Source organism: Aotus nancymaae, unplaced genomic scaffold (genome assembly GCF_030222135.1).
Source record: "Aotus nancymaae isolate 86718 unplaced genomic scaffold, 86718_ANA_hifiasm-v0.15.2.pri h1tg000059l, whole genome shotgun sequence".
NCBI lineage: Eukaryota > Metazoa > Chordata > Mammalia > Primates > Aotidae > Aotus > Aotus nancymaae.
The window spans coordinates 2,620,085-2,645,315 of NW_026988473.1; the positions used below are offsets into that span (position 1 = coordinate 2,620,085).

Here is a 25,231-nt window from a genome sequence, read left to right on the forward strand (position 1 = left end):
TCCAGTATGCATTCAGGAGCAGGGTATTTAGTTTCCATGTAGATGTGCGGTTTTGAGTGAGTTTCTTAATCCTGAATTCTAATTTGATTGCACTGTGATCTGAGAAACTATCTGCTATGGTTTCTGTTTTTTGTTTGTTTGTTTGTTTGTTTTTGCATTTGCTGAGGAGTGTTTTATTTCCAGTTATGTAGTCAGCTTTGGAATAAGTGTGATGTGGTGCTGAGAAGAATGTGTAGTCTGTGGTTTTGGGATGGAGAGTTCTGTAGATGTCTATTAGGTCTGCTTGGTCCAGATCTGAGTTGAAGTCCTGGGTATCCTTGTAATTTTTTGTCATGTTGATCTGTCTAGTATTGACAGTGGAGTGTTGAAATCTCCCACTATTATTGTGTGGAAGTCTAAGTCTCTTTGTAGGTCATTAAGAACTTGCTTTATGTATCTGGGTGCTCCTGTATTGGGTACATAAGTATTTAGGATAGTTAGCTCTTCTTGTTGCATTAATACCTTTACCATTATGTAATGTCATTCTTTGTCTATTTCGATCTTTGTTGGTTTAAAGTTTGTTTTATCAGAGACTACGATTGCAACCCCTGCTTTTTTGTTCTCCATTTGCTTGGGTTAAGCAATTCTCATGCCTCAACCTCCCTAGTAGCTGTAATTACAGGTGTGCACTACTACACCCAGCTAATTTTTGAACAACTGAATGCTTAACACCACCAATCATCAAGGAAATGTAAATTAAAACCTATAATGAGCCCTCCTCTCACAAATGTTAGAATTACCATAAAGATGAAAGTGTTCTTGAGAATGTAGAGCAAAGAGAATCCTTGTGCACTGTTGGCAGAAATGTAAATTAGTATTTTAAATTATTAACATGATCATTTCTTTTTAATTCAACTTTTTTTTACTTTCAGATGTATTAATGAGTTGTTTGTTTTCTGTCAGTCAAAGTTCAATGAGAATGACCTTAGTTACCTTAAATTAATATAAACAGGAGCATTTTCATAAGCTCAAAATGTATACACTAGATTTCAAACATTTGTTAAATTAATGGCACTGGTTCAAAAAATGTACTAGGTGAAAAATGCATTATGGTTATTTTTCCTGCTCAGCTTTTGGACCCAGATGGACTTTCGATTTTGTTTTATTTAATGAATTGCATAATTATACTTTTTTAAAAAATTAGGCTGGTTGCCGTGGCTCAGACCTGTAATCCCAGCATGTTGGGAGGCTGAGGCAGGTGTATCATGAGGTCAGGAGTTTGACGTGAGTCTGGCCAAGATGATGGAACCCTGTCTCTGGTTAAAAAAAAAAAAAAAAAAAAAAAAAATGCCATGTGTATTGGCAGGTGACATAGTCTCACCTACTTAGGAGTCTGAGGCAAGAGAATCACTTGAATCTGGGAGGTGGAGGTTGCAGTAATCTGAGATCATGCCACTACATTCAATACTGGGTGATAGGATAAGAATACATCACAAAAAGAAAAGAAAGAAAGAGAGAAAGGGGGCGTTAGGGAGTGAAGGTGGGAAGGAGGGAGGGAGGGAGGGTGGAAGGAAGGAAGGAAGGAAGGAAGGGAGGAAACAAAAATTACTAATACACAGTCACAGGAGAAAAATCAATTTTTTATTGAAAACTACTCCCAAGATCTTGCTGTTTATAATTTTTTAATGGAAGAATATCTTTAAAAAGTCACATTCAGCATCTTTACTCATTGTTCTGTGAAAGTACATATGTATACTTTGTGAATATTTCATACTTTGTTGAATGAAAATTACCCATCTATTCCAAGAATGATAATATTTCCTTAGCTGCTTATTTTTATTCTTTTAATTGAGTTTTCTTTAGATGTTTACATAATATCACAGCGACGCTGGCTAATTTTTAGTATGTCTTTACAATACTTTGTCTGACTTCCTCGGGTACCAATAGTGATAGAAGAGACACATAAAGGAAAAGCCCAATAAGTAGATTATGATGACGTGTATGGCAACTAATGTGTAACAACAATTCAGTAAAGTATCCCTTCTATAGAATACAAATGCGAATATCATTATCACATTTTCTAAAAACTGAAAGCTGTAGTGGAGAATTCTATGGCCCCGATTTTCTCTCCTGTCAAATATTTTCTCATTTGACAACTGCAGTTTCGCTGCTGCCCAGCAGGAGAAATTAATGGCAGCATAGAGTAGTGTGATGATGATAAGCATCAGTACTGCACCCACCACATTGGAATTATTTTCTGTGCTTTCAGGAAGACGAGCTCCACTTTTCCAAAACTCTAGCCACGGTGCCAACACTGATACAAAATATATGACCAATAGAAAGGGTAGGCTCTTCAGTTTCAGAGATGCAGCGAATAATGCCAGAGCCACGGCGCGTGAGATAATTTCTAAGAAACGCCATGTTATCACATAGAAGAGTTCCATTGGCGGTAGCTTAATGGTAGTATCATCGTTGCTGATTTGGATGGCCAGTATACTGCAGAGAGTTGCCCCATAAGCAGCTGATAACAGGCAGCATGTCATCAGCAAGGCTATTAAAGATAAACATAAAAATGTTAGAAAATATTTATTGTTAGTAATGTTCACTTTCTCTTCTAACCTTGTGGTTTTAAGATCTATTTATCCCCACTCAACTCCTTTAGAAAATCATTTACTTACAAAGTAATAATAATAATAAAAGCTTTGTTAATCTTTTATTACCGGGAATATTTATGTATGCAATACATATATTACACCTGGGAAAAACAAATAAACAAATACATGCATACCTACATTTCTACATGTATATACACATCCCCTGAAAGGGAAGACTGGCAAAGACGAAATATGAGAGAGACATTCAGGTCTGACACTATAAGATGTGATAGCACATAGAATGCAGTCTGAATTAATAAATAATAAAATTACCTGAATTAGACATTGAAAAGATAGTCTTTATAGAAAGTTAAGAGTGTAAAATAGGAAGTTAGAGTGTAAAGGAGAGGCCAACGTAACATAAACTGTGTTTTAGGCTATGGTGATAATAGGAAACAAGAAATAAGCTGTGGAGTTAAAGTCAATCCTGGAAGTGAAGCTGACAGATTTTGCTGAGTGATGGAATACAAGGTACTAGAGAAACAGAAAATCTAAAAGTTCCAGAAATTAAGAAGTGAGTGTGTGCATATGTGTGTTTGTGTCTATTAATGTAGTTTTATCAGAAAATTCTTCATGAGCAAAATTAATTTAATTTCAACATTGTTCTTTTAATAATTAGACAAAAAAGCACATGGAAGAAAGCCTAAGTTATGAAGTAGTTGCATAGTCTGTTTAAACAATTTTGTACTGTATTCAGTTGAAAGAGTAAAAACTCACTGCACATATACATGCAGGTTAAAAAAAATACACTCTTCATACACAATGAAATGAAGCCAGAAAACAAAAAGTGGTCAAATTGTCATTTCTAATCTAAATTACTTTTTCATTTTCTAAGACTATTTAGAAAACGAGCATCAACACTCCATTTATTCCTTAAGGAAAACTCAAAGTGAAACTCTAAATCATTAGCATCCTAAATTTCATTATGAGAAATAAGACTGAATAAAAATAAGTAACCTAAAATTTAAATTTTAGAAAGTAAAATTGACCAGATGTGGTGACTCATACCTGTAATCCTAGCACATTAGTAGGTCGAGGTGAGTGGATCACTCAAGCCCAGGAGTTCAAGACTGACCTGGGAAACATGGTATAAACCTGTTGCTACAAAATTTAGCCAGGCATGGTGGCACACGACTCTAGTCCCAGTTATTCAGGAGACTGAGCTGGGAGGATTCTTGATCCCGGGAAATAAGCATAGGACTTTGTTTTGGGACTGGTATTTGCCTGTCTTCTCACCCCAGCACTTTGGGAGGTTGATACCAAAGGGCAAGCTTCCAGACCCACCCCAGCAACGGATGAGAAATTGGCCTCAGCAAAAGGTACTCCAGTTCCAGTCAATAGTTTTACTGCTTGACTAAAGTGATCTCAGGCCTGAATAAATCTGAGAGGGCAGACCATGGCAGCTGCAGGCCTTGAGTGCTCCCAGTGTTCAACCCGGTACTGTGTCAGCTTTGGTGACCAAATTACTCCAGCCATCAATGTCTGGATATCAAGATTCCCCCTAGTGCTACCAGGGCTGAAGCTATCATAAATTTAAAGACCTTAATTCCCTTCTTCTTGCCCTGAATTTTTGGACAGGCTTATTTCCAAAAATAGCCAAACTGTGAACATTGAATCAGGCACCTACATCACTGTGCAGACATCAATGCATAGTCACAAGGATCAGGATTTATCAGAGATACGTGATGGCACCAAGTGGTCAAAATCAGGTGCCAGTGGTGACTGACACAAAAGAACTTGGCATGGATGCATGGCCTGACAAGAAATTCAAAATAGTGATTTTAAGACAATGTTGTGAACTTCAGGAAAACACAAATGATTCAGACATTTATCAGAGAAACTTGACAGAGAGATAATATAATGTGAGAAAAATACTAACAAAAATCTTGAAGATAAAACCACAACAAAATAAAAAATGCAGTTGAGAGCATTGACAGCAGAAGTGGTCAAGCAGAAAAACTCAAAGACAGGTCCATTGAAATATACAGTCAGAGGAAAAAAAGAAATAAAGAAACTTCTTAGGACTTATGGGATAATATCCAAAGAGCGAATGTGTTAGTCACCGGTGTTCAAGAGTGTGGTAAAGCTGGGCGAGGTGGTGCATGCCTGCAATTGCAGCACTCTGGGAGGATGAGGCGGGTGGATCAAATGTGATCAGGAGTTTTAGACAAGCCTGTCCAACATGGTGAAATATAAAAGTCTCTGCTAGAAATATAAAAGTTAGCTGGGTGTGGTGGTGTACACCTGTAATACCAGCTACCTAGGACACTCAGGAAGGAGAAGCACTGGAACCCAGCATACAGAGGTGGCAATGAGCCAAGATCACGTCATTACACTCCAGCCTGGGCAACAAGAGCAAAACTGTCTCTCAAAAAAAAAAAAAAAAAAAGTGTATGTAGAAAAAAAAATGTAGAAAGCTTATTTAGAGAAATAATAACAGAAAACTTTCCAAGCCTAAATATAAATATAAATATGCAGGTACAGGAATGTCAAATGCTTCCAATCAGATTCAATCCAAATAAGAATATCCCCATACTTAGTATGATCAAACCACCAAATATTAAAGACACAGAGATGATACAGAATTAAGCAAGAGGAAAAAGAAAATATCGTATCAGAAATACACCTATAATAATTAATATACACATACATATAATGTAAATATTAATACATCCAAATAGAGAGAAAAACTGCAAGATACTAATAGAAAACTTCAGGACCTTACTTTCAACAGTGAATAGATTATGCACACAGAAAATCAATAAGTAAACACTGAACTAAAATTCGCTGCAGGGCAAATGGACAAAACAGTTACAGAACTATCTATCCAAGAGCTGTAGAATACACATTCTTCTCTACTAAATACATAGAACATTTTCCAGTATCTATCATACGTTAATTCAAAAATACAATCAAGTTGAAGAGATCAAATTCATATCAAGTATTTCTTCTGAAATCACTAATTCAAAAGTACATGAAAATTAAACAACATACTTCAGAGTCAATGAAAACATTAAAGAGAAAACAGTATTTAAAAGAACATATTAAATACACAACTTGATGATTCAATCAAGGAATTAGGAAAACAAAAAGCTAAAATCAAAAGTGAAAAAAAAAAGTCGCTATAAAATATAATCAGAGACAAAAAAGGAGATATCTTACCTGGTACCCAGAAAAAAATTCATGGTAAAAAATCAAATTAGCAATGAAAAGTCACCTTTTAAAGAATAGCCCAGGAACCCAATGGATTCACTCTGCATTCTACCTACCCCTGAAATAGAACTCCTGCCATTTCTTTTTAATCTAGCCAAAAAAAAAAAAAGAAGAAGAAGAAGAAGAAGATATGTGAACTGTTTCATTCCATGGGGCAGGTCATGCTGATTTCAAAAACAGACAAGGACACAACAAAAAAGACAAAAAACTACAGGCCAATATTCCTGAATAACATAATGTAAAAATCCTCATCAAAATATACATACATCCAACTTTAGAGCATCCTGATTTATAGAACAAGTTCTTCTTGGCCTGTGAAGAGACTAACAAAGAAACTCTGGACTTAAACTCAACACTTGACCAATTTGACATAACATATCTACAGAACAAACATTCCACTTAACAAACAGAAAATAGATATTCTTCTCATCTGATATCTACAGAACAAACATTCCACTTAACAAACAGAGAATAGATATTCTTCTCATCTGCACAGAGAGCATAGACTAAGATTAACTATCAGTCCAGTCATAAGGCAATTCTCAGCAAATTCAAAATAAACTGAAATTACACAATGCACATTCTTGGACCACAGTGCAATAAAAATAGAAATCATTACCAAGATCTCTCAAAATACACAAGTACATGGAAATCAAACAACTTACACCTAACTCACTCCTAGGTGGACATCAAAATTAAGGCAACAATTAAAATAACTCTTTGAAATAAATGAAAATAGAAAAATCTTTCCCACATCTCAGGGATGCAGCCAAAGCAGGTTTAAGTGGAAAGTTTATAGCCCTGAAATGCCTTCATCAAGAAGTTAGAAAAATCTCACCTTAGTGGGCAGGCACAGTGGTTCCTGCCTGTAATCTTGGCACTTTGGGAAGCTGATGTGGGCAGATCACCTGAGGTTGGGAGTTTGAGACCAGCCTGACCAACAGGGAGAAACCCTGTCTCTAGTAAAAGTTGAAAAAATTAGCTGGGTACTGTGGCACATGCCTGTAATCGCAGCTACTCAGGAGACCAAGGCAGTAGAATCAGGTGGTGGGAGTGTGGCTTTAGGGGGCCCTAAGCTACAGGGCTGGTTTGGTAAAACCTTGGCCTACCAGACTTCTGCTTAAGAGAGCCCCACCATGGGAAAGACCTAACAAAATAAATAAATAAATAAATAAATAAATATAAATATAAATAAAAACCTCTCAACACAGTGTCAGTGATTGCAGGTGGCCTCCCCAAGGCCCACGAGCAGATCCAGTCAAGGGTTTGCCTCTCTGTCCCTAGTCCAGTAAAATACAGGAATAAATGCCAGAATACAAAAAGAAACTCTGCAGTTGAGTCTTAGGAGTATTGCTCATTATTCTCCAGCACCATCTCCTAGATTTTAGCCCAAATTACAGCACAAAAAGTCGCTTTACTAATTCTGCCTCCATCCTGTATAAAACCACAGACAGGAATTTAGAAACAATGACACTGTATAGAGACTTTGCCATCTCAAAACTTCCAGAAATTAAGCCAAATGATGATACTCAATTTGAATCACAGTTAAAGGCACACCAGCCATCTCAGATGAGAAAGAACCAGTGCAAGAATGATGACAGTTCTAAACACAAGAAGCTCTTTTAGCACCAAATCAGCCCGGTAGCTCCCCAGCAACCAATTTCAACGGTCTCAAATGACAGACATGGGAATTCTGAATCTGGATGGCAAAAAGTCTCATCTAAATTGAAGAGAAAATTGAAACAATCCAAGGAAGCCAACCAATGCAAAAAAGAAATCCAAGAGCTCAAAGATGAACTAGACACTTAAAGAAAGACGAAAAATTGACTTATTCAGCTGAAAACTTCACTGTAAGAACATCAACATGCAATTGGAAGTGTTATCAGCAGAATAGACCAAGGAAAAGAGAGATAATAAACCACTTGAAAAAAATATATTTGAGGAGACAGTCATGAAAGTCTTTTTCATCACACTAGAGAGGTTGACATCGAAACCCGAAGAATACAGAGAACCATAGTCAAATGCTAAGCAATATTATTCCCAAGGCACATAACCATCAGATTCATTAAGGTCAACGAAAAAACAAACAAACAAGAAAACTAAAAAAAAAACAAAAATGAAAATGTAAAAGCAGCTAGGGAGAATTGTCAGGTCACCTACAGAGAGAACACTATCAGGATGACAGCAGATCTTCAGCAGAAACCTTACAATCCAGAAGTGATGTGGGTCTATTTTCAACATTCTTTTAAAAAATTTCAAACAAGAAATTTTATATCCCACCAAACTAAGATTCACAAGTACAGAAGCCATAAAATTTTTCACCTACAAGAAAATGCTAAGGACCCACACTTCAATTAGATTAGGCTTTCAAGACATCCTCAAGGGAATGCTGAACGAAAGAACGATACCTGCTACCACAAAAGCACACTTAAGTGCATAGCCCACAGGCATTATAAAGCAGCTAGGAAAGCAAGTCCACGTAACAACCAGCTAACAACACAATGACACGATCAAAATCACACATATGAATACTAACCTGGAATGATACAAAGTGGCAGGCTGAATAAAAAGACAAAATTCAACCATGTATTGTCTTTAAAACAATACCCATCTCACATCCAGTGCCACCCATAGCCGAAAAGTAAAAGAGCTGGATAAGAGCCACCATGCAAATGAAAAACGAGAAGAGCAGGAAAGCAGATGTTAAACCAAAGAAAACTGAGAAGGACAATGAAGGTTATTACATAATAATAGTGGTTGCAATCCACCACCATCCTAAATATACATACATCCAACATGGAGTACCCTGATTTATAGAACAAGTACTTGTCCTACGAAAAGACTAACAAAGAAATACTGAACTTAAACTCAGCCCTTGACAAACTGGACCTAACAGACATCTACAGAATGAACACTCCACCCAAGAAACAGAGAATAGACATTCTTCTCATCTGCACATAGAACATAGTCTAAGATTGACTATCAGCTCATCTCAGTCATAAGGCAAGCCTCAGTAAATTCAAAAGAAACTGAAATTACATAAAGCACAATCTTGGACCATGCTGCAATAAAAATAGAAATCAATACCAAAAAAACTCTCAAAATACACAATTACATGGAAATCATACAACTTATACCTGAATAACTCCTAGGTAAACATCAAAATTTAGGCAGAAATTAAGGTAATTGTTTGAAAATAAGTGAAAATAGAAAACACTTTCCCAAATCTCTGGGATGCAGCCAAAGCAGGGTTAAATGGAAAGTTTATAACCCTAAAAAACCTTCATCAAGAAGTTAGAAAAATCTCAAATTAACAATCAAACGGCACCTAAAAGAACTGAGAGAGAGGGGAAAACAACTCCCAATTAGCAGAAGAAAATAACTAAAACTAAAGAAAAACTTGATGAAATTGAGATGCAAAAATCCATATAAAAGATTACTTAAACAAAACCAAGATTTTAGCCCTTGAAAATAAAATAAATAAATAAATAAATAAATAAGATTGATAGACTGCTACCTAAATTAACAAAGAAAGAAAAGGGGCTGGGCACGGTGGCTCACTTTTGTAATATCAATATTTTGGGAGGTTGGGTTGGGTGGATCACTAGAGGTCAGGAATTTGAGACCAGCCTGGCCAACACAGTAAAATCTTGTCTTTACTAAAAAAATAAAATAAAAGAGGCAGGCATGGTGGTGCATGCCTGTATTATTAGCTATTTAGTAGGCCGAGGCATGAGAATTGCTTGAACCTGGGAGCTGAAGGTGTCAGTGATCCAAGATCATGCCACTGCACTGCATCCCAGGTGACAGAGGAAAAACTCTGTCTCAAAAAAAGAGAGAAAAAGGAAAGAAAGAGAAGATCCAAAGAAGCACAATCAAAACCACATAGGCAGTATTATGACTGATCCCACAGAAATACAAAAGATCCTCAGAGACTACTATGAACAACCTGTGAATACAAAGTAGAAAATCTAGAGGAAACAGATAAATTCCCGGAAGCAGACAATCTCCTAAATTAGTCTAAATTAGTCTAAAGCAGACTAAATCAGGAAGAGATCAAAACTGTGAATAGGTCAAAATCTATGCCTGAAATTGTTTAGGTAATAAAGAACCTACCAATAATTAGAAAAAAAAAAATTCTAAAGCAGACAGGTTCATAGCCAAATACTGCCAGATGTACAAAGAACTCATAAAATGCTACCAATAGGACTTTTAGGTCCCATTTGTCTATTTTGACTTTTGTTGTCAATGCTTTTGGTGTTTTGGTCATGAAGTCCTTGCCTACGCCTATGTCCTGAATGGTTTGATCTTTTGTATTTCTATGGGATTAATTGTAATATCACCTTTGTCATTTCTGATTGGCTTATTTGGATCTTCTCTCTTTTCTTCTCTGTTAATCTTGCTATCGGTCTATCTTTCTTGTTTATCCTTTCAAAAAATAAATTTTTCATTTTTTGGATCCTTTTTAAAACTATTTTTTATACTTTAAGTTCTGGGATACATGTGCAGATCGTGCAACTTTGTTACACAGGTATACACATGTCATGGTGGTGGTTTGCTGCATCCATCGCCCCACCATCTACATTAGTTATTTCTCCTAATGCTATCCCTCCCCAATCCCCCCACCCTCTGCTAATTCCTCCCCTAGCCCCCCACCATCCAGGCCTCTGTGTGTGATGTTTCCCTCCCTGTGTCCGTGTGTTCTTATTGTTCAACACCAATGGATCTTTTGTATGGTTTTTTGGGTCTCAGTTTTATTTATGTTTTAATTTTAGTTATTTATTTTCCTCTGCTAGCTTTGGAATTAGTTCATTCTAGTTTTTCTAGTTACTTTAGGTGTAAGGTTTGGTTGTTAATTTGAGATCTTTCTATTTTCTTGATGTAGGTATTTAGTGCTCTAAATTTTCTTCTTAACTCTGTTTTTGACACATCCTAGAAATTTTGGTATGTTGTGTGTCTATTTTCACTGGTTTCAGAGAATGCTTTGATTTCTGCCTTAATTTTGTTATTTACCCAAAAGTCATCCAGGAGCAAGTTGTTTAGTTTTTCATGTATTTGTGTGGTTTTGGGAATTTCTCTTGGTATTGATTTTTATTTTATTTCACTGTGGTCTGAGAAGATGCTTGGTATGATTTAGATTTTTTAAAATTGAGACTTCCCTTATGGCTGAGCATGTAGCTGATCTTAGAGTGTGTTCCATGTGCAGATTGGAAGAATAATGTATATAACATATATAATATATAATGTATATTATATATGTGTGTGTTTGTGTGTATATACATTTATACACATATATTATATTAGTTCCTTCTCACACTGCTAGAAGAATTGCCTGAGACTGTGTAATATGTATATAAAAAAGATTTAATTGACTCACAGTTCTGTATGGCTGGAGAGGCCTCAGCCATTACAATCATGGCAGAAGGGGAAGCAGGCACATCTTACATGGTGGCAGGTGAGAGAGAGCGTGTGAAGGAGGAACTATCAAACACTTATAAAACCATCAGATCTTGCTAGAACCCACTTACTATCAAGAGAACAACATGGGGTAACTGCCCTCATGATCTATTCACCTCCCACCAGGTCCCTCCCTTAAAACATGAGGATTATGGGGATTACAATTCTAGATGAGATTTGTGTGGCAACACAGAGACAAACCCTCTCTTTCACACATGTGCACACACACACACACACACACACACACACACACAAAGTGTATATCTTAACCTATGAGCTATTTTCTCCTGAGTCATGCTGTGTATCCGAAACATGCTGAGATTTGACTTGTGTTGTGAGTTGTCTATGGGCAATAAGAGTTAATTACAGTGTCTTGAGGAGAAATAACAATCTTTCAAAGCCTTTTCCCCAGATGATGTTATCATAGGGTTTTCCAGCAAAGGAAGGCTAGTCAGGGTAGAAGTGATCTACTTCCACTGTCAAAGGTGATCAGAGTGACTTGAAAATGTACAATTCCCAACTTCATTCAAATCCTACCAGATTTCCCAGTTCCAGTTTTCAGAATCTCATTCTTTTTCAATCAGTTCCCTAATGTTCACATGAAAACTTGTTAAGGTTGTAAATTCAAGTGCTATTGTGATCCAGCAACTCTCACAGTTAAATTTCGTGTTTGATTTCCAGCAATAGTGGTTATGAGATGTGGTTATGAGACAGAAGAATGTATTAAAACCGCCATAGAAATGTTTGGATTCTCAGACTGTGATCTTGAGCTTGTCCTTTTCTGTAAGTGCAGTAATGCATTCAGGAAAATCAGTTCCACACTACAGTAATTGTTGTCATCGTTACTGCTGTAATAATCAAATTCAGTAGCCACTTGGGCTCCCAAGGCATTTGCTTTAGTTAGCACATCATCATAATCAACCACAGGTAATAGTCTACCTTACTTATTGAAATGTCACTGTATGTCATGGATAACTAGCATCTGATTTCCCATTGGCAAGGAACTCAGCACATCCCTCAAACCCAAATCCATGACTAATCCAATTCTCAAATCCCATCTTTGAAAATCTGTCTTAGACCACTCCCAATACCAATTCTATAGCAAGGTTCAATCAGAAAACAAAAAACACACTGGTAATTTAAACAAGAAAATTTAATATTAATAATTGCAACTTGTGATAGGTGATTAACTATCAAAAGAGAAGTAGCAAATGTGAAAAGCAGCTATCTATCTCTAGGGCTGAGGGAGGGCAAATTAGGAAGAAACTGAGAACTTAGAAATGCCCTCCCTACCATCTACTTCAACACTGATTTGTACCTTTTGGGGAAGGAATGGCTGCCATTGGCATGCACAGTCTGCCAGTGGTAAAGAAATTTTCCAGAGAGCATTAGCCAGAGCATTGGTTCCTAGAAGTGGCCTGCTGGGTGGAGGAGAAACTAGGTAGAGGGCATTGGCAGGCTGGAGCTGGTCTGCAAGGGCTACTGAGATGAGCATGACCACACCTCTCACATACCACTGCACTGGCTGCCATGCTTAAAGATAGCACACAAATTTGGGGGAGAAGTCCCTTTAACTTGCAATGACCTTGCAGTGTCCCTTCAGGGCTCTCTATTGACAAAGCCTCTATTGACATTGAGTCATCTGGCACAGGAGAAATTCTTATAGGGTCCAGCTCTAGTATCACAAAGCAGGGTAAAGAAGGGTGGATTTAGAGCTGTGAGGCAATAAACTGATACCTGGTACAAGAGTGAATAAATTTGGTTGTTTAATGGTTGGAAAGAAGGCAACTGTAGCTGAAGTGAATAGGACAGGGACAGTGTAGGAAATGGGGTCTGAGAGGCAGCGAGGTGGATGGAATCACATCACGCAGGGTTTTATGGATCACGGCAAAGACTTTGGATTTTAACCCAAGTGTGATGGGAGAGCATTGAACAGTTGAGAGTAGGGGTGTGGTGTGGTCTAATTTGTTTAAAAAGATCAGTTGATTATTACGTGGATACTTGACTTTAGGGGACAAGAGTGAAGGAAAGGGAGGATCCTGTTTACCAAATGCCAGGTGACTCATCGTGCATCTTCTGCAGGCTGCACTTTCTCTCCTGAGTTCTAACCAGGATGACCAAATGTCTTAATTGGCTTGCAACAACTTAGGGCTCATGCGCTCTTTACTCTCAAATGTTATTGTTTGAGACCATATATTATATGGTCACCCCAGTTCTAACATATCTCACATCCTCTCCTTTCTTGAAAAGAAGCCTGAAATTTCAAGATCATTATGTAGAATTTCTAGAAGTGACTGCTCTATCATTGCTATCTTTGGAGAACAACTGAAGTATAGGTAATTCCTCAGGAGCTCCCCCCAACCACCCCTCTTCATGGATCAGCCTGAATGGCTGGACGGATCTTGCAAATGGATTGTGTAAGACAGAGTGTAGAAGAGGAGGCTGTGATCAGTGGCTCGGAGAGCAGAGTGTGGTCAGGTGCTAAACCTAAGGGTTTTCTGGGAAGAGCTCTTAAGATTAGACTGTTCTCCCCAAAAGTCAATAATTCTGAGTGTCTCCATTAACGCCTCACCCAGCCAGTGTCCTTCAGCCTGGAACCTGTGGATGGAGGATTGGACCTTGTGATCCTCAAGTTCCGTTCCATACCAAATATGCTGTAACCCAGACGTGCTGTTCTTTTCTTATATATAATGGGAGCAAGGAGACACTGGGATGTCCAAGGCTTCTGGGGTCCCACCATGACACCCTGGTCTCCTGCCCTTGGGATCTGGGCTGGGACCTGCACAGAGCCCTCCCTTGTAATCAGCCAGGTCTCCAAGAGCCATGGCTCTGCACAGACCTCCCCACCTGCACACATCCATCCCCGCCCCACTCAGCTTCCCGTCCCTCTGCCTTTCCTCAGCCCTGGCCCCCCAGGAGAAGCAGACTCTCGGAGGTGATGCCAACAGACTGCAATTCCCAGTCCAGCTCCAGCTCGTAATTGCTGCACATCTCAGCCCGGCTTCCTCATCTGTAAAGCAGGGGTGAATACTGCCTCTCTGGACGCAGTGGGGTGTGGTGGGTCATGGTGGGTCAGAGCATGGGCTTGGAGCCAGGCCACATGCCGCTCACCAGCAATGTGGATGGCACATTTTCCTGCTGTCTCCACATCCCCACACGCAGGCTGTGTGTGCCTGCCAGGGTGACAGGTGCACCACTGTGTCAGGGCAGGCCCTGCCACAAGTTCCCCTGACCATGACCTAGCAACATTCAAATGCACTAGTGGAACCCCCTCGTGTCTGTTTTTGGTGTGCTTCACTCCGATCCCCAATGAAAATGCCTCCCCCACTCTCTGCCCCCCCACCTGCTTGGTGCAACCTGCGACCTGGGCGCTCCTCCCATGCGACCCCTCCCAGCAGGGTGTGCAGTGATTCTGTGGGGCCTGTGAGTCTGGGAAAGTCTATTGTCCTGCGCCTCTCCCGTGCCCCCTCTTGTGGCTGTCCCTGATTGACCATCGCCTAAAACAATCACACACACATGGACAAATCACTTTCCTGCTCCTGTCAATGCACATGGTAAGAATAAGCTGCTCCTTGGGGCACAGCGAGGACTAAGTTGACACGCATGAGTGTTGAGAACAGCGCTTGGCACAGAGTTCAGATTACCCAGGACTTTGCAGGTTGCTATAGTAAGGACAGAGACAGGCTGCTCTGGCTGAACACTGGCCATTTGTGTTCTAATCAGGCCCTGGGAGGAATGCAGGGGGCTGATTCTCTTGCTGCAGGGACCACTGGCCTTCAGGGGCTCCTCAGAGCCAAGGCTCTGAGTCAGAAGAAAGGTTCCTGGTGAGAGCTTCTGCCTTCCCTTTGGTGCTGTCCGGAGGTGAGTCCTGTCCTCCCTCAACAAGACGACCTGGTGGAAGGAAGAAGGCAGCGGAGAGCAAGTGGCTAGGCAGCCCGTCTGAGGGCAGACCTCCAGGTGTGAGGGGCGGAGGCTCGGCCTGAAGCCTGAGGCCAAGCTGAAGGCCACACCCGTGGAGGGGCTCGGAGCCAGACAGGACGCAGTGGCTCACCAACACTGCAGAGGAGAGAGGTTCTCTCTCTGGGCCCAACAGCACTGGTCCCGCCAGCCTCAGGCTCCCTAAGGGCTGGTTGGTGCTGCAGAGAGAGAGCATCTCCGCCCCCAGGCCACACTCCGCGCGCCTGGTTCACCGTCTCACCACATGCCTCCATCCAGCTATGTTGGTCAGGTCTGGGATGCACCATTGGACTCTCGAGGATCTCAGCCGAGCAACTCTGCATTGGCCAGGATGCCGGAAATCCTCATGCTGGGCCCCATGCCGGGGGGCTGGGTCGGGGTGTGGCTGGCTCCCGGCACACCAGGACCCAGTGCTGGAGAAGAGCTCAAAGCCCATGCTCTGGGGCCTTCCACCCGCAGGCCATCTCATCCACTGTCCTGGCGCCCTGGCTCTGGGCTCTCCCTCCCTTCAACACAGGGAGGACCATCCTGCAGGCCCAGACACAGGTGCTTCTTAGCCACGGCTGGAGACTAGGTCGCTGCTGGTGAGAGGCAGCAGGGGACGGCCCACAGGATTCCCAGCAGCCTTCCTCTGTCGCTGGCTCCCTGGGTCACTGTGCAAAAGGCTGCAAAGTCTGTGGTGGACCCCGGGAAGCCGGAGAAGGAGAGCATGGGGGCCCTTGAGGCTTCTCCCTCCTGCCCAATTCCTTTCAGGCTCAGCCTGATTTCCCTTTGAGACTTGGGCTGGCTCTGCCCCTCACACTTCCTTGCTAGTCTGGACGTTTTCCAGCCTCATCTGTCTTCTTCTCTTCCCATACACTGGGCTTTGACCCTCGGGAGGGACTGTCAGGTGAAGAAAGGCCCCAGGCAGCAGGGAGCTTGCCGCTGCCAACAGGGCGTGGGAGTGAGGGAGTTGGGGTCTGGCTGAGTCCTGAGCCGGACTCCAGGCCTCTGGCCCTGCATGTTCCACCCCATCCTCCCCTCATAACACTCTGGGCAGCTGCAGATTCCCAGCTTCCCAACACCAGCCATGCACAAGGTGCTCCCCAAAACATCCATGTCAGTAGGATGGGATCAGGATCTAACCGCCAGGTGGGCGTGTTACACAACATCACAGGGGCGTGATCAGAAAATCCAGACTGGGAGAAACGTGCTAGGACAAATGACCTTCTTCTTCAGCGAATACATTGCAAGAGGAGGAAAAAGGAGAGAAACGGATTTGAGGGTGGAACTTCGAGACTAAAGGAGACTTAGGAGGCACATCAACCCATTTTAACACGTGGACCTAATTTAGATTCTCGCTCAAACAACTTTTTTAAAAAGAACAGCTAAAGGTCAGTTGGGGAGATCTGAAACTGCTTGGCTGTTTCATGATATGGAGGAATCGGCTGTTAATTGTTTTTAGATATGATAATGGTAATATTACCGTGTTTTCTAAAAGAGGATTGTTAAGTTTTAGAAGTTCATACTGAAGTTTTTGTTTTTTAAATGTTTTTAAAAAATTATTGCTCTTTCAGAAATGTGCTGAAATATGGACAGATGATTTGCTCTCTGGGATTGCTGCAAACCCGCCCTGGGGTGGGGAGGGGTGGGATGGAGGGGAGGGTGCAGGCCAGGGCATGGAGGTGGACTGTGGAGCCCTGGGCGATGGGAAGATGGAGCTTCATTACAGCGCTTTTAACATTTTTGCATATCTTTGAAAATTGCCACGATCAAGTCTGGAAGGAGGAGGAAGAGAAACAGGAAGAGAAGGGAGGAAAGAGAGGGAGAGGAGGAGGAGGGAAAAAAGGAGGAGGAGGAGGAAGAGAAGGCAGAGGAAGAGGGAGAAGGAGGAGATGAAGGAGAAGGGAAGGGAGAAGGAGAAGAGGCAGAGGGAGAAGAAGGAAGGGGCGGAGGAGGAGGAGGAGGAGGAGAGGCTGAGCTGCGGAGGAGTCCCTACTGCAGCTGCCGAGGCTGGCCTCCTGGCTTATGTCCTAAGTTCCTGGAGAACCCCAGGCCCGAGAGCAGCCAATGCCTCTCTGGCTGTCCCATGACCTCAGCCCCTTCCCACTCAAGGGCTGAAGCCCCTCTTACATGCTGGGAAGCTCACTGGGAAATAGGGTGGTGGTGCAGGGTCCCCCTCCCTGCAGAGCATGGGGCAGGCACTCACCATGGAGAGGCAGCCCTTCTGCTCCTGGGAGATGGTGCTGAAGCCCAGGAAACCGGTCACCATGACGAGAGTACCTGCCCAGATGAGGATGCAGGCGGAGGCGGTGAAGGTGCTGGAGGCCAGGATGCTGAGGTAGGGCATCCTGGGTCCAGATGCCCATGGCCAGGACAGCCGCCCTGCTGATCTGCAGGAGACCACCAGGTTGAAATGGGTGGTTGGGGGGCCTCCGGAGCTGCCATTCCTTGAGTGCCCGCAGGGTACCAGGTGCTTCCTGTGCATTGTCTTATTCAACTCTGGCCTCCTAAGAACCTGTGAGGACAGCGGTCGCCCAGCTTTACAGATGAGGAAATGGAGGCTGAGAGAGGTCTGCAGGCTTGTCCAAGCTCACACATGTGAGCGAGCTGCAGATTTTGAATCCGTGTCTGACTCCTGATTCTGTGCATCTTACTATGGTTCCTACTGCATATGAGGTGGGGAAAACGACTGCAGTTTTGGGCATGACCAATATACCTGAGTCCCTTTGCCTCCCAACTCCTGCCACCCCGGCCCCTCCTCCCCTCAGAGTGCACCCTCCCTCTGTCCATTTAGTAATGTTCAATTTAGTGTCCATTTTACCAACTGGGCTGACTCACATACCATGGCCCCCTGCCCCCAGGGCCACACTGGGCCCTTCTGGCTCTCAGTGCCTTTGGTCATGCACGAGGTGAGCTTTCCAAGACAGAAATTACAGCGTCCACCCTGGAGCCCTAGATGCAGCAGCAGGCACTTCATATAGCAGGGAGAAAGAAGGCAGAGGGGGCGTTGCCTGAAGGGGAGTGGTCAACACACCCCCAGGCATCCCCTCCCTGCTCAGGGTGGCTTTGGCAGTGGGCGTGACCTGAGGTTTTCTCCAACCCCCAGCGATCTCCACATGGGCATGAAATTCCGTACCCTGTGTGAAGGCTCCGAGGGCTGAGGGCCAGGCCCTGCTCTCACTTGGGGTCAGCATTGGCACCCGAGGCGATGGGCCCGGCTGTTGCAGGGCTTGCCTGCTGCCTGAACCCCTGCACCAGGAGGGCCTGGCTGTCAGCCTGAAATAAGCCAGGCTTCTGCACCATGCACCTGCACAGGGCAGCTGGCACCGGGCCCAGATGCAGGATTCTGTCCCACCTGGGAGGGGTGCCCCCAAGGGACACTTTGTTCCTGAACGTCAGCCTGGCAGCTCGTTACGGAGATGGAGAACTGTGGGACGCTGAGGATGGGGGGCTCCTGGCCCAGCTTTCCTGCCTTCCACCTGGCTGGGCTGGCAAGACAGCAGCCATTATTGCTGACCTGCAAACCTCTTAACCCTGCTGGGCTTCAGTTTCCTCACCTGTAAAATGGGGGTGACACCTTTTTATTGGAGTGACTGCAAGCAAATATACTGATGGCGAGTAACACATTCTAAGAGCACAGCAGGCCCTCCGAAAGCACAGGGCATCCCCAGACACCCCGCGGATGGCTCTGCCTGGAGGGCTCCTGGGGTTGAGGCTAGACTGTCGGGGAGTGGGGAGGGAGAAAGAGGAGAATGGGCACACACACTTCATCCCCTCCCCCAAAGCCAGGTTTCATCCTTGTCCACTCTCTGCCTCCCACCAACACACGTCATCTGGGGGACAAAGGGATGTACCCTTCTCTCCTGGTGTCTGCCTCAGGGAAGGGTGGCGTGGCGTGTGCAGGGGAGGACGTGCTGGCACGAGCCGTGTGGGATCCCAGCACCCGTTGCTGCTCTGCCCTGGCCCTGGTGGGCAGGAGCCTTTTGGCCACACAGGACTGGTGGTGATTTTTCACAGGCATGTCCTCTCTCTCCGAGGAACTCATGACTGCAAGGAACTCCAAGCAGGGGCCTGGGAGGACCTGCCCTGGGCATCCGTCTCCACCCTGGGCATCCACCTCCTCCCTGGGCAGCAGGAGGGCCATACCCAGCTGGGGCTGCATCCTGGGCTCTGGACTCCAGCCATTGTGCATTCCAGGCAGAACTTGCCCCGTCCTGGGCCTCTGTTTCCTCCAACCCCGTCTCATCTCCCAGGCTGCTGGCCTGGACATGGAGGATGTATTTCTAAGAAGCTCTGGGCGGTCCTACCACTTTCTGCAGCTTGGACCAGTGGAAATCTGGGCTGGACAACCCCCAGGGCAGGAATCATAGCTAATCCCACCCCGAGTCAGGCTAGCCCAACCCAATATATGGGGCTAGGGCAGATGGGGCAGGTGCTCCTGGCCTGCCCTCCGTGACAAAGCTGTGCACAGCCACCTGCTGCCACCTTTGTCTCCCATCCCTGCCAGGGCAGACAGGTCAAGCCACAGTCCCCCACCCACTGCTGCCTCTCTCCGTGCTCCACCAGGAGCACCCTCTCTTTTTTTCAGCCCTCACTCTGAGTCTTGTCAGTTGATATGTAGCCCTTCAGAGCACTTGGGAGTCACGATCAGTTTTTGATGATCTGCATGAATCCCAGCTTGGAGGACAGCAAGGATAATCATGTCACACCATTGATCTCAGCTGTGGTGCAGTCATTTCTGGGAAAGCTGGTCTTCCTTTTAATGTGTTCACATTGACCACCCCAGGGCCTTCTAGGCAGAGGAGATAAACCAGCCCAGCCTCCTAATAGCCCCTGGAGAATCCCTGGAGTAGAGGAGGCAATCTGTCCTGAGATGCTGGCTTTCTCTCTCTACATGGGTATTTCCCGCTCTGAGGGTATAGTTTCTTGACAGTTCAGGGCTATGTCTGTGACTGCAGTGAGGGGCCTGCAGGCCATTCCTGTGTATGGGAGCAAGCACACCCCTCCTCCAGGGCCAGCCCAGGTCAGCAAGGGCTGTGCTCAGCAGGCTGGGAGCTGAAACACATGGAGAGACAGGTGTGACCGCCCCCAGCCTCGGCCTTCACATCATAACATGCTGTGCCTCACGGGGGTAAGGAAGAGGGCCCCGCTCTGGGGAGAAGAGCAGGAGCCGGGAGGTTTGGAGGCCGGGCATGGGGTTCCCATGCTGTGCTCGAGGTGCCCACTTGTAATAGCCATTGGGGGTCCCTTTGGTTGTCGCACGAGTTGATACCTAGCCTTTGTGAGACTGCCAGCATGAATACTCTGTATTTCCTAGGATTTCCTCTTTGTTCTCCTTTAGCATTTGGGAAAATTCTTCCTGGGATGGGAGCAGAGACTGGGCTAGCTTCGGACTGGGGAAGTGTGAAGTGCGTGGGCTCTGCCTGGGCCGGGCCCTGCTCACCTACGGGTCGTCGGGCGCTGGGCTGGGGTCGGTGCCAGCCTCCAGCTCCTCCTGCGTCTCGTGCATGCGCCCCTCGGCAGTGCCGCCCTTCGAGACCTGGAGCAGGTAGAGCGAGGCATTGAAGTGGCAGAGGGCGGTAGAGGAGTCAGGCTGGCGGCCAGCCTGCTCCACCAGCCGCGACACCTGGCCATGCAGGGCCTCGACGCGGTCACCCAAGTCGTGGCAGTAGCGACGGCCATGGCACACGTAGTGCCTGCTGGTGGTGAGGACAAGAGCTGGTCAGAACACTCTCGGTCCACCCCGCTCTGCCAAGCAGCGCCAAGCAAGTCCCACTTTACAGGTGAGGAAACAGACCTGGAAGACAGACGTGACCGAGGCCACCGAGGAAGGCAGGGTCGCCTGCAGGTTGCTTGGGAGCTATGTGGGCTCGGCGTGCTTGGGCGAGGGGGCACCCCAGGGGAGAACAGAACAGCTCCCCGAGGGGGTCTGCACCAGGGCCAACCACCCGCCTGGCGCACCTCTCCTGTCCATACTCATCCCTCATGGGACAGTGGCCTCCAGGCCTTTTGTAAAGCGAGGCGAGGGTTCTGTGCTCAGAACGCTATGTGGCCCTGCAGGGCCGGGACAGAGTGGGGACGAGGGGCAGGATGCTCAATGAGCAACACTGTCCACGCACGCTGGCAGAACTGTCTGAGAAGGTGTGGCCTGGGGCTGAGTGGAGGATGACCGCCAGTCACGCCCCCCGCCTGCAGACCATCCGCGCAGTGCCCAGGAGCCCAGGCCTTCAACTACCCAGCACCTGAGCCCTGAAGGCAGGTCTGTACCTGGCGCCTGCCTGGCTCTCCCCGGCCTGCCATCGCCTCCCTGCTGGGCCTGCCTCCAGCCCAGCCCTGCCCAAAGCTTTCTTCACGCTGCCAGTCATTTCCGAAAAGGGAAACCAGACCCACAGCCTTCCCCACGCCGATGCTCCTGCTGAAAATGCCTCTGTGGCCCCAGCCCCAAGAGGGTCAGGGTTTGCGAGGGTACAGGGGCCTGTGGCCTCACGCCTCGCCTGACCTCCCAGCTGGAGGTCTGACCGCCTCCCATTGGGATGCTCTTTGCCCTTTCTGCACTCCCCAAGGCCTCCCAGCCTGACAAACTCCCAGGTACACTGCACCTCCAAGGACTGGGTGGGTGTCCCCTGCCACAGGTGCTGCCACTGTCCCCACCCCCCACACACCCAGCCCCACTGGAGACTGTCAAGGGTTAGGATGGACCCCAGCTCCAGGGCACCACTCACGCATGTCAGGAGAACACAGGGATGGACCAAGGACTGTGTTAGTCACTGAGTGACATGTGACCTAGGGCTGAGCGGTGAGCAGGGGCAGGGTGGCGCCCAGCAGGTGGAAACACAGGTAGCTAAGAGGGGGTGTGGGACAGAGCATGGTCAGAGCCCTTGGCCCCCCTGCAGGGACCTCAGGACTGGTGGCCCAGCCCCACTTCACAGACAGGGAAGGGGGCCGAGAGAGGCCACGTGCTGCACGCACCTGGCTGGCCAGAACTGCAGCTTCAGCAGCCCCTGTTCCACCACCCTCTTCCAGAACCGCAGAAACTTGTCTTCCTTGAGTGCCAGGCAGAGCAGCTCCAGAGTGACGGCGGGCAGCTTACGCTCCTTCTTCACGGAGGAGGCTGCCATCTTCAGCACGTTCACCAGCCTGTGGGGGACAGGAGACTCAGGGAATGCTTGCCTCACCGGCAAGGGCCAGGGTGCCAACAGCAGCCGGGGCACCGCCAGGCCACACGGCCAATCTGGGCTTGGCCAGATGCAGTCCCACGGCCCCAGGGAGGGCAAATCCACCCACCTCCCTCACACCTGGGAACATTCTCATCCGAAAATAGGTTGACGGATCCCACCAGCTTCTTGAGCCTAGAGGGCACCTCCTGCTGGGCTAGGAGGAAGAGCCGCAGCTGTTCAGGGCAGCTGAGCATCGCATCCAAGTCGGTGCTGAGGACCTCCAGCAGCATCTCCTGCAACGTGACCTCCGAGACCTAAGGGCGGAGAGGTAAGAAATGGCGGCTTCCTCTGCAGGGTGAGCCCAGTGCGGCCTCTTTTACCTGCCAGGCTCCTGACACAGGGCCACCTGGCCAGGCACGAGAGTCATCAGAGGCCATTTGCTAAAAAACTCAAATTCCCAGGCAGCTGGGTTTTTGACAAGCATCCCGCTGATGCTAACTGGCCTGGAGCTACCTGCCTCGTTTTTTTTTTTTTTTGAGACAGAGTCTTGCTTTGCCACCCCAGGCTAAGTGCAGTGGTGTGATCTCAGCTCACTGTAACCTCCACCTCCCTGGTTCCAGCGATTCCCCTACCTCAGCTGGGATTACAGGTGTGCACCTACAATCCTGGCTAATTTTTGTATTTTTAGTAGTGATGGGGTTTCTCCATATTGGCCAGGCTGGTCTTGAACTCCTGACCTCAAGTGATCCGCCCACCTCGGCCTCACAAAGTTCTGGGATTACAGGTGTGAGCTATGGTGCCCAGCCAGAGCTACCCATTTAATTATTCCTGGTTTTGGGATTTCAGAGGACTAGCCCATTTTATACACAAGGGGCCCTGGGTAGACAGCTGGGATTCGAATTCAGGTCCTTTTGGCTCTGAGGTCAAGACTCCTCAGCACGCCCTGGCCTGGGACTTGCCAGCCCCTGCCTTTCTCTTCAGTGGCAAAAAGGCCTAGGTGTACCTTCCCAGGTCAGGCAGTGGAGGCCCATGAGGGACCAGCCTTGACCAGGACAGCAACAGCAAACGTTTTATATACCTGCCACGTGCCAGGCCCAGTTCTAGAGCAGCACTAGCCACACAGGGCTGCTGAGCGCCTGAAAGGCGAAAAATCTGAACAGGGATGTGCCTACGTGTAAAATACATGCTGGTGTGCACAGCCAACGTGCAAGTGGTGAGACACAAATGCCTGCAGCAACTTTCTCAAAAGCAGCCTCCCTAGGGGTTAGGACATGTCTCGGGCTCCCTGGGCTGTGCAGCAGAGCCCTCAGAGACAGATTGTGTCACAGCCGTGCACCTTACCTGGGTGGTTCCCAGGGCGGGAGGCTGCCCCAAGATCTCCTGCCAGGGCACAGTTGGTGTGAGGTCCTGGGATTCCTCTTGGCTCTCCCAAAGGACTTGCTTCCTCTTCACAGCAACATGGGCTGGTGGGTGAGGTGGCTTCACCAGGCCGAAGTCCTCCATGTCAGGAGCACTTGGCCTCAGACTGTCTCCTGGGGCCTGGGCCATCATGACCTGGAAAGACCCAATGAAGCCTTAAGTCTCAGGATCTTGGGGCTGGGCACGGTGGCTCACACCTCATCCAAGCACTTTGGGAGGCCAAGGCAGGAGAATTGCTTGGGGCCAGGAATTTGGGACCAGCCTGGGTAAAATAGCAAGACCCTGCCTCTACAAAATATATTACAAATTAGCCAGGTGTGGTAGCGTGCCTGTAGTCCCAGCTACTTGGGAAGCTGAGACAGGAGGATCACTTGAACCCAGGAGCTGGAGGCTGCAGTGAGCTATGATCACACCACTGCACTCCAGCCCGGGCAAGAGTGAGACGTTGCCTCATAAAAACAAAAATCTCAGGACCTCATCCCCATAAATTCTACTTCTGAAAATCTAATATATCACTATATCACCTGAAATGGGAAGTTCATTTACACAAGTTTATTTAATTTTTAATTGTGAAGGCCAGGTGTGGTGACTCATGCCTGTAATCCCAGCACATTGAGAGGCCGAGGTGGGAGGAGCACTTGAGCCCAGGAGTTTGAGACTAGCCTGGCCAACATGGTGAGACCCCGTCTCTACGAAAATAGAAAAATTAGCCGGGTGTGGTCGTGTGTGCCTGTGGTCCCAGCTACTTGGGAGGCTGAGGTGGGAGGATCACTTGAGCCCAGGAGGTGGAGGTTGGAGTGAGCCGAGGTTACACCACTGCATTCGAGGCTGGGTGACAGAGTGAGACCCTGCTTCAAAAAAAATAAAAACGAAAAGATCAAACCAAAAAATAAATGTCCCTGAAGACTACAAATAAGTAAATGTTTGCATTTTCCCATGTTTGCTCCAGAATGCTCTTTTTATAAGAAAGAAAATATTGCAAATAATTCTATCTGCACCTACACTCCCATCCCCAACACATCTTTAGATTTTTACCACATGTCGACAGACACATGCCACAGCTGTAAGTTTTAACCTAACCAAAATAGTAACATGCAGTACACACCTGAGTATACAACTGGTTCCCTTTTTTATTTTTATTTTTTTATTTTTTTTGAGACGGAGTCTCGCTCTGTCACCCAAGCTGGAGTGCAGTGGTGCAATCTCAGCTCACTGCAACCTTCACCTCCTGGGTTCAGGGTATTCTCCTGCCTAAGCCTCCCAAGTAGCTGAGACTACAGGCACATGCCACCACACCTGGCTAATTTTTGCATTTTGAGTAGAGATGGGGTTTCACCATGTTAGCCAGGATGGTCTCGATCTCCTGACCTTGTGATCCACCCACCTCAGCCTCCTAAAGTGCTGGGATTACAA

The 25,231-nt window shown here is 46.2% G+C and overlaps 1 protein-coding gene across 1 annotated transcript; it reads right to left on the reverse strand.

Annotated features, from left to right (window-relative positions):
* Positions 1 to 1,871: 1,871 nt before the first annotated feature.
* LOC135270141 (XK-related protein 3-like) lies at positions 1,872 to 17,727 on the reverse strand. The gene is given in 2 exon segments (XM_064365437.1): positions 1,872 to 2,530; positions 17,373 to 17,727. Coding segments are annotated over 2 exon segments (1,014 nt in total).
* Positions 17,728 to 25,231: the final 7,504 nt, after the last annotated feature.